The sequence below is a fragment of the Alexandromys fortis genome, unplaced genomic scaffold (genome assembly GCF_014885135.2).
Source record: "Alexandromys fortis isolate MF-2015 unplaced genomic scaffold, M_Fortis_MF-2015_v1.1 scaffold_185, whole genome shotgun sequence".
Taxonomy (NCBI): Eukaryota; Metazoa; Chordata; class Mammalia; order Rodentia; family Cricetidae; genus Alexandromys; species Alexandromys fortis.
In genome coordinates, this window is record NW_026068094.1 from 3,089,827 (window position 1) to 3,099,669 (window position 9,843).

At 46.7% G+C, this 9,843-nt stretch overlaps 1 protein-coding gene across 1 annotated transcript in view; it reads right to left on the reverse strand.

The window, feature by feature from the left end:
• Positions 1–3,764: 3,764 nt before the first annotated feature.
• The window catches only part of Hmox1 (heme oxygenase 1), an 8,119-nt gene continuing 2,040 nt past the window's right edge, over positions 3,765–9,843 (reverse strand). Inside the window, exons 2-5 of the mRNA XM_050123209.1 lie at positions 9,229–9,349; positions 7,670–8,161; positions 6,121–6,220; positions 3,765–4,568 (exon numbers count right to left, since the gene is read on the reverse strand). Of these exons, the coding sequence (XP_049979166.1) occupies positions 4,432–4,568; positions 6,121–6,220; positions 7,670–8,161; positions 9,229–9,349 (850 nt within the window). The 3' untranslated portion in view covers positions 3,765–4,431. The remainder of the gene's footprint in view (positions 4,569–6,120; positions 6,221–7,669; positions 8,162–9,228; positions 9,350–9,843) is intronic.

Consider the following 9,843-nt stretch of genomic DNA (forward strand, 5'->3'; position numbering starts at 1 on the left):
TATGTATTTTTGTAGTTTATAAAAAATATCAAGTGAATCTAAGACTTGGTTTTCTCAGCATTTCATGGTCATCTCTGTGTGACAAGAGATCTAGCACATTCTATTTGAAGCTGCTGTAGTCTCTTCTTGACCAAAATCTAGGCTCTGAGTCTGTTCTCAACAGTTGTCACCAACAGCAGAGATGTAATTCCATATGGGTGACTGGAGCCTCCCTCAGGTACAGATGGGATGCTTGACTTACTGTACAGAAAAGAATTTTAGGGAGTTGGAGAGATGGCTCAGAGGTTAAGAGCATTGCCTGCTCTTCCAAAGGTCCTGAGTTCAATTCCCAGCAACCACATGGTGGCTCACAACCATCTGTAATGGGGTCTGGTGCCCTCTTCTGGCCTTCAGGCATACACATAGACAGAATATTGTATACATAATAAATAACTATTTAAAAAGAAAAAAGAAGAATCTTAGGGTAAGGCAGAGTCAGCAAGATCACTGGTCAAGAAACAGGCAGTATTAGAGAGATGGCTCAGCAGTTAAGAGCACTGGTTGCTCTTGCAGAGTGTCCCAGTCAGCTCCCAGCACATACATAGTGGCTCACAACCATCTGTAACTCCAGTACCAGGGCATCGGATGCTGTCTTCTGGCTTCTACAGGTACCAGACATACATGTAGTGAACATATGTAGATGCAACCAAAACATTCATACACATAAATATAACCTTAAAATAAATAAATTGCCAAGTGGTAGCAGCACACGCCTTTTATCCTAGCCCTCAGGAGGCAGAGACAGGTTGATCTCTGAATTTGAGGCCAGCCTGATCTAAAGAGTGAGTCCCAGTACAGCCAGCATTACACAGACGAATCCTGTCTCAGATAATAATAATAATAATAAATCTTAAAAGACAAGGGGCTGGAGAGGTGGCTCAGTGGTTAAGAGCATTGCCTGCTCTTCCAAAGGTCCTGAGTTCAATTCCCGGCAACCACATGGTGGCTCACAACCATCTGGAATGAGGTCTGGTGCCCTCTTCTGGCCTGCAGGCATGAACACAGAAAGAATATTGTATACTAAATAAATAAATATTAAAAACAAAAAGAAAGAAAGAAAAGACAAAATAAATGGACAGATGCACTTACAGAGAGCCAAATGAAGGCATAAGTGCTTCAGATCCATTAAACAGACAGCTTGGGGGCTTTGGAATTCAACTGTGTATAGGAGTGAACCTACACTCACTCAAGTGGGAGGAGTGAGGAGTGTGTTGGTCTATTCATTTCCTTATCAAAAGATTTTCTCTTTTTTGTTTGTTTTGTTTTTTTGTTTTTTGAGACAAAGTTCCTCTGTGTAGCTTTGGCTATCTTGGAACTAGCTCTGTAGACCAAACTGACCTCCAACTTAGAGATCCACCTGTTTCTGCCTCCTGAGTGCTGGGATTAAAGGAGTGTGCCACCACCGCTCAACTGTTTGTTTTAATTTTAAGATATCTGTTTTATTTTATCTATATGATAGTGTTTTACCTGCATGATGGTTTGTGCATGAGAAAGTGTGAGAGACCTGAAATGGTTGGTTTGTGAGGCATCGTTGAAACTCTTGACCAGTCGGCAAGGCAAGAGACATGAGCCATGTACAGACAGGTGAGGGTGGCTGGGCTGTTTTCCTGCCTATCCCTGCTTTGCCTCTATCTAAAAAAAAAAAAAAAAAAAAAAAAAAAATTGAATAACCATTAATATTTGGAATGGTTCAAGGCCATTCTCTAGCCAGAGAAAATGGAAGGTGACAAAATCACTGATTGCTCCACGCAGCCCTGAGGATAGGACCTGTTGTCCAGTCTCTGTAAGAAGATAGAATTTGGACTTTGATAACTGTCTGCTGGCAGGCACAGCTGGCCTCAAAACATCTACATTTACTAACCCTTTGTAATTCTCACTCCCTTAACTCTGGTCAGCCCCTTAACCCCCTTCTAGTCCACAAACCTACCACTAAAGACCCAGGGCAGGCTGGCACTTAACTATTCCTTTGTGGAATTCAAAAGAATAGTTTTCAAAGGAATAGTTTTGTTCTGTCCCTTTTTCCTTCCCTTTACTTCCTCACCCTCCAGGTATTACGTTTGAACCCAAGGCATCCCACATGTTAGGCAAGCACTTTGCCACTGAGCTATATCCCCAGGCTTTTTGTTTAATTTTATATGTATGGATGTTTCATGTGCATGTATGTCAGTGCATTACATGTGTGTCAGGTACCCAAGAAGGACAGGAAGAGTGTTTCGAATCCCTTGAAACTAGAGTTACAAACTGTTGTGAGTCACCATGTGGGTGCTGGGAATTGCACTAGGGTCCTTTGTAAGAGCAGGCAGTGCTTTTAAGCACTGAGCCATCTCTTCAAGACCTCCCCCTCAACCTTTCTTACTTTATCACAATGAAAATGTTCACAGGTGAGGAAACTGGGCCCACAATAGGAGAGCAATCATTGTTATCTTTGCATTGTTATCTATACCTCTATCCTGAATTTCATAAAGAATGACTTCCGGACCTGGTTGTATGTATATCTGAACCATCCAGGATGTCTTTCTTGTATGGTGACTCTGGGATCCCACCTCTTGGCAAAGTTCTAAATTCTGTGACTGAGTACCTCTGGAGTTTCTGTGCACAGAATAGTATTTTGACATCATTTTGACATTATTGTATTCCTTCATCAGCAGTGAGAGGCAGATGTATTGCTCATCTTTTTCCATGAGCAAATGAGATCTGAAGCAATGTGCCCATGGTTCCAGACTTGGTAATAAAGCCAGTATGAGGGACAAAGATCTGCTAACTCCCAGACCTCTGATACCAGTGATCCAAAGTAGGTACTTCGTTCCCTGCTCTACCTCCACTAAACATACAGTAGGAGCTTCCCGTTCAATGTTTGGATGGTTTTCATCACTGGGGCTGAAATCCTGACACTGGCACGTTTGCCACGAGGATATATATCCACACGCGTGACAGATGACTCCTCCAGTACAAGAGTCAGAAGACACTGCATAAGAGAGCTGGGTGATGGAAGGCCTTGGGATTGAATGTGCTTCTCAAGACAAGCAGGTGAGGTCAACATCATTGTATTAATGTCACAGGTGGTGAATTTGAGTCCCAGAGGGGTTAAGTGACCAACCCAAGTGCAGAAGTAGATGGTTCAGTAGAAAAAGTACTTGCTGCCCAAGTCTAAACTCAACTTCTAGAACCCACATAAAGTGGAAGAACTGTCTACTCACACTGACTACAGGGCTGTGCCTCCCAACATGCATCACACACACAAAATGAGTGAAAAGTTAGAAAGAAAAAAACTTGAACCCAGGTATTCATCCTAAGAATCATTCAGAGTATTAACTTTACCCTCAAATCTGCCCATTTCAGCCTCAGGCATTGTGAGTCTTTGGGCTGAAGAGATATGTCAGTCAGGCATGGTGCCATGTGCTGCAACAGGAGGGTCCCTGGAGCTATATATATCTGGGAGCTAGAGGCCAGTGAGACGCTGTATCTAAAAATCAGGTGGACTGGCCAGGCACAGTGGCCCATGCTTTAGTCCCAGTTGCTGAGAGGATCTCAGTGAGTTCAAGGCCAGTTGCTCTACACAGCAAGTTCCAAATCAACCAGGATTACATAGTGAGATCCTTTTAAAATAAGATCACTTCCAAATGTCAAGCACAGTCCAACATCGCAGCTACCCTCCTGCCAGGTACTGAAGAGACAAGAGGAGTAGGGCCCGTTTCATGAACAGCAGAGACATGAAGACACTTCGGTGACTGTTAGATAATGTCATTTATTATTTCATACAGAAATTCAAGACAAAGGTTACAACTATTAAATACTTCTTTCCCACCCACCCCTCAAAAGACAGCCCAACTTTGTTAGGAAAAAACCAAGACAAAATACCACCTTTCTGGTGGGATTGGGGAAATAATAAAAAAAGACAAACACTCTGGACGGTGGTGGTGCGTCTTTAATCCAGCACTCGGGAGGGAGGCAGAGACAGGTAGGTTTCTTTGAGTTTGAGGCCAACCTGGTCTACAGAGCAAGTTCCAGGACAGGCTCCAAAAGCTACAGAAATCTTGCCCCCAAAACAAAACAAAAAACAAACAAAGACAGAAACATAAGACTGAACACCTCTACACACTGTTATCAAAGTGGCCATGAAACCTTAGGAAAGCGGTCATGGCCAGTTTACACAGATGCCAACAACCAAAGCCTTGGCTCAGATCAGCTGCCACTTAAGGCCACTGGCTGGATGTGCTTTTGGTGAAGGAAAAAAAAATGCATTGATCATCTTTCTCCATTGCAGAGAGGGGGTTAGGAGCCCCCAAAGTGTCTTAGAGGCCCAAGAGAAGAGAGCCAGGCAAGATCTCCCTAATAGAGAGAAGGCCCTTCATGGACAGAGTTCACAGCCCCTGGGGGCCAGCACATTTGCATTTACATGGCATAAATTCCCACTGCCACTGTTGCCATCAGAAAGCTAAGAGTAAGGACCCATCGGAGGAATGGCGCCTGGGATGAGCTAGTGCTGCTGATTCGGGATTTCCCTCTGGGTATCTCTTCAGGGGTAGCGTCTGAAAGAGAAAGATAGAAAAGGTCAAACACATGTAGCCTGGGGAATATGACATTAAAGTACACAGTGTAAAGGAGACGCAGTGTCTATCTCTGGTACAGCTCCTGCAATAGCACAGAGCGTTCTTGTCCACTAGCAACTGCGTGAATAAATACCTTCAAAGCTAGGAACTCCCTCCCTCCCAAGCTGTTCACTCTCCTGTGTTCAGCCATGTCATATCAAGGGACAGTCCCAATCAGGTAGCCAGTACCATCAGGACTGGTCACATTTCAGGCACCAGAAACAATACTATTAGTAACAGAGCCATGGGATCCTGTCCCAGTTGGGAGAATGGGAGAACCTTAGGCAAAATGTTAGGATGGCATCGAGCAAAACAGTTTCACATAACCTGCCCTGCCCATTCTCTCGTCACCCACTCCCTGCTGTGGGATAATGCTCTTGTACGCGGTAAAGATGTGTCACTTGTATTGGTTTGATAAAATGCTGATTGACCAGTAGCCAGGCAGGAAGTATAGGAGGGGCAACCAGACAAAGAGAATTCTGGGAAGACGAAAGGTGGAGACAGAGGAAGCAAGATGAGAATGCCTTACTGAGAAAAGGTACCAAGCCACGTGGCTAAATATGGACAAGAATTATGAGTTAATTTAAGTTGTAAGAGCTAGTTAGTTTACAATTAATATAAGCCTCTGTGTGTTTCTTTGGGGCTGAATGGCTGCAGGACCGGGCAAGACAGGAACTCTGTCTACAACTTCCCTGTGCCACACTCTGTCCCAGGGGTGGCAGGCTCAAGAAAGGCACATTTTGTGTCACTTTGGTCTTTTTTAAAGTCTTAATATATAGGTCCAGATATCATGTAGGAAGGCACAGGAGAAAGGGGCTGGCACTCAAAGTCCAATAATCACATGCATTCCCAGTGTCCCCTGGAAGATCAGCACTTAAAATAGGTTCCCAAAGGGCTGGAGAGATGGCTCAGTGGTTAAGAGCATTGCCTGCCCTTCCAAAGGTCCTGAGTTCAATTCCCAGCAACCACATGGTAGCTCACAACCATCTGTAATGGGGTCTGGTGCCCTCTTCTGACCTGCAGGCATACACACAGACAGAATATTGTACACATAATAAATATTAAAAAGAAAAGGCTCCCAAAGCCCTGCCTTATATGGGAGTCTTCCAGAGCCTTTAGTGGGTCTGAAAAAGAAAACACAATCGCAGCTATTCATGAAAGATTGAGGCAGGAGGATTGTTTGTTACCAGGGGTTTGAGGCCAGCCTGGGTAACACAGTATAACTGCCTCAAAAACACTTTGGAGGGATGTTCCTAAATGAAAGGATTTCTCTGCCAGTGACTTCTAAGGGATTTCTGTATACCTCAGCCAATGCCCAATATGGGGAAACTGCTCACCCAGTCACACATTACAGGCTGACCCTGGGTCCTTTTATCTGTACCCTATTTCTAATTTAAAACATTCAGAAAAGAGGAGAATAAAGAAATCCCAGAGACAGACAGCTGTGCCATGTTCCTGCCAAGAAGAGCCGGAGGCGAGAAGGCATCTTTACCTTGCACCAGGCTACCAGAGCGCTGGCGAAGCCGCTCCATCTGTGAGGGGATCTGATCCTTGTGGTCCTGTGTCAGCAGCCCCTGCAGCTCCTCAAACAGCTAGAAGACAAGACATACTGTCATCAAACACCCATGTGTCTTTCACCTACCCTAGGAGAGATATGACAGGTTTAGTTAGCTCCCCTGCCTGTGCTTCCCCAGTGCTGTCTGTACCCCCACCTGGGCCCCACCAGTAACAGCTGTCCTGAAGCTGGAATTCAAGATTTTATGTGTATGCCCACAAGGAGAGCCACTTTGCCTCCTCTGAAATAACACATGGATGTGTGGTGGCTGTGCAGCATACAACCATTCAAACTGCTGTCTCTTCTGAGCTGTGCACTGCTCGGCTCATCCTTGCTAAGAGGCTGCTTGTGCAGGTGAGGAAACCACAGCTCCTGGAGCAGAGCTTGCTCGAGATTGACTAAGGTCAGGATGGAGACCCAGCTCTCAGCTGGGCTGAGGTTTTTTGTTTGTTTTTCACCAGACAGGGTTTCTCCGTGCAACCCTGGCTGTCCTGGAATTCATTCTGTAGACCGGTCTAACCTTGAATTCAGAGATCCATCTGTTTCCGCTTCCCAGAGAGTGCTGGGATTAAGGGCGTGTGCCACCACCTCCCAGCTTCATATCCTCAGAAGGATACAAATGGTCTAGATGTGGTTGGATTTAGAAATTTGAAAGGATAGTTTCTTAACAGGTGTTTGCCTGATGACCCTTTTAAGGGTTCCCAGACTGAAAGCAGGGAGCCAGGAGGGTATGAATTGAAACCCTGACCATCAAAACAACCCCATCAATAGGACACTATACCCTTCCAGCTCTATCTTTCAAACCCTTGCTCAAAATCCACCTTCTTAGAGACTGGGAAGATGGTTCAGAGGTTAAGAGGACCAGCTGTTCTTCCAGGGAACCCAAGTTCAGTTCCCAGCACCTACATGGCAGTTCACAACTGCCTGTAACTCTAGCTCCAAGGAATCTGACACCCTCACACAGTCACACATGCAGGCAAAAAAAAAACAATGCACATCAAAAAAAAAAAATCATTACAAGACCCACATTTGCAGAAAGTGAGACATCTCTGTGACTACGTACAAAATCTCCTAAAGCAAATGCCACCTGAAGCATTCCAGCCTCTGAAAACCTTACAGTGCCAACCTGGCTATGCATAAGTGCGTAAGTACTCTGCCAGTCACACCACTGTCAGAGGATGCCATCTCCACGACAATCACGTCCCACAACACCAGAGAGCAATGGCATCACAGAGCTTACCCTATACCAGCCCTTCCACGAGGTCTGAACTGTATCAGCCTCCTTGCCCCTCACACCTTGAAAATGGACACTATCATTACCCCTATTTTACAAATAGAGAAACTGACGAACTGGGAGGTGAGATCTGTCCGTGATCACCCAGCTACTAATCAGGCCTCTGGTCCCAAGTCCTCGTACTTCACTGTGATTCCTGGACCCTCCCCCTCTAATAGCAGGAGTGTGACTTGGAAGAGCAGTGGGGCTCACCTCGATGTTGAGCAGGAAGGCGGTCTTGGCCTCCTCTGTCACCCTGTGCTTCACCTCAGGTGTCATCTCCAGGGTGTTCATGCGCGCACGGTAGAGCTGTTTGAACCTGGTGGCGTTGTCGATGTTGGGGAAGGTGAAAAAAGCCAAGCCCTCACCAGAGCCAGGCAGGGCCAGGGACTTCTGTGCGATCTTCTTCAGGACCTGGCCCCCTGAGAGGTCACCCAGGTAACGGGTATACGTGTGGGCCACCAGCAGCTCGGGATGAGTGTGCCCCACCTCGTGGAGGTGTCTCACATAGTGCTGCGTGGCTGGAGTGTAAGGAATGGTCTCTTGCCAGTGGGGCCCATACCAGAAGGCCATGTCCTGCTCCAGGGCAGCCTTTCGGTGCAGCTCCTCAGGGAAGTAGAGTGGGGCATAGACAGGGTTCTGCTTGTTGCGTTCTATCTCCTCCTCCAGGGCCGCGTAGATGTGGTACAAGGAGGCCATCACCAGCTGAAACCAGAGCCAGTTTCTCAGAAACCCTCTATGGCTGCCTACTGGGAGATTCTCTGTCCCCACCACTCTGCAGTCCCTCCATCTCCACCCAGCTCACAGTGTTCTCTACTGTATGTCTAGTATTTTCTTTTTCCTCTCTTTTTGGCTTTTTGAGACAGGTTTCCCAGTGTAGCCCTGGCTACACAGTCTTGTCTGTAGACCAGAATGGCCTTGAACTCACAGAGACCTCCCTGCCTCTGCCTCCTGAGTACTGGGATTAAAGGCGTGTACAGCTGCATCTAAAGTTTTTTACTGACATCAGTTTCACAACTGTGCAGAATCAGAGTCTATTGTGTATGCTGGGCACTTAAGAAAGCCCTACTGTCGAAACCAGATTTCTCAGAAGCACTCGGGAGGCTGAATGAGCTAGACAATCTCACTGTGAGGACAAGACACTGCAGGGCTAAGGCAACTTCCCCTTGCCTTCAGAAGCAAATTGGAATTGGGCTAAAGATCTGGGCATGGTGGTACAAGCCTGTGGCCCAAATACTCAGGAGACTGACTTGGGAGCATTGAGCGTTCCTGAACTACGTAGTGAGACCCTATCCAATAATCCAAGGTCAGCGGTTGGTTGAGAAGCTATCCAGCCCATGCAAGGCACAGGGTTAGTCAGATCAGGCGTGCATACTCTGAAATTAGGCCATCTCTGTTTGGTTTCGGTCTTTTCCACATAATGCTCACTGTGTGGCCTCTTAACCTCTCGGGGCTTTCCCCTTATCGACTCCTCAAGGCCGAGACAGGAGTATAAAGCGACCAACATAGAGTAGGTGTTCAGTTAGCCATCCTGCCGTCCAGGCTCCTCGGTCAGCATCACACAGCAGGCCAAGAACTTGCTGTGTGACCCTCTCCTCTCTTCTCTGAGCTAGTGCCAAAATTAGTAGGATGACTTCCTTGGACAAGCCTTCATCGTCCCTGACTCCAACCTCTCCACTCAATTATTGGCCTGAGATCTCTGGGCGTACCTCCTAACCACCCCTCCACACACACACACACACAAATGTTCTGGCTAACCGACAGTCACATACCTTAAAGCCTTCCCTGGTCACCTGGCCCTTCTGAAAGTTCCTCATGAACTCAACGTTCTCTGCCTGGGTGTGCACCTCCTTGGTGGCCTCCTTCAAGGTCTCAGACAGATCCTTGGGCATGCTGTGGAGGAAGGGAGGAGAATCAGCAAAGGTTGATGTGAATGGTTCTTCCCACGCTAAAGACAGAATGCTGGGACCTCGCGCATCCTGCGCACATCCTGCTGGGACCTCACCATCACAGATTGGACCTACAGATAGGTCCAGCCTCCAATCTAGACAAGCCACGGCCTTAACCATGCAAATAATCATCAATCATTAAATACTATGGGATGTAGTTCCCCAAACCACAGGGAGAATTCCTATTCCAGTCACTCCCAGTGAAGGGGAGAAGAGGTATGGGCTGACCATCCACCACTCCAAGGTCCACGTTCAAGAACAGATCTTTTAGGGGCTGGAGAGATGGCTCAGTGGTTAAGAGCATTGCCTGCTCTTCCAAAGGTCCTGAGTTCAATTCCCAGCAACCACATGGTGGCTCACAACCATCTGTAAAGAGGTCTGGCGCCCTCTTCTGGCCTTCAGGCATACAGACAGAATATTGTATACATAATAAATAAA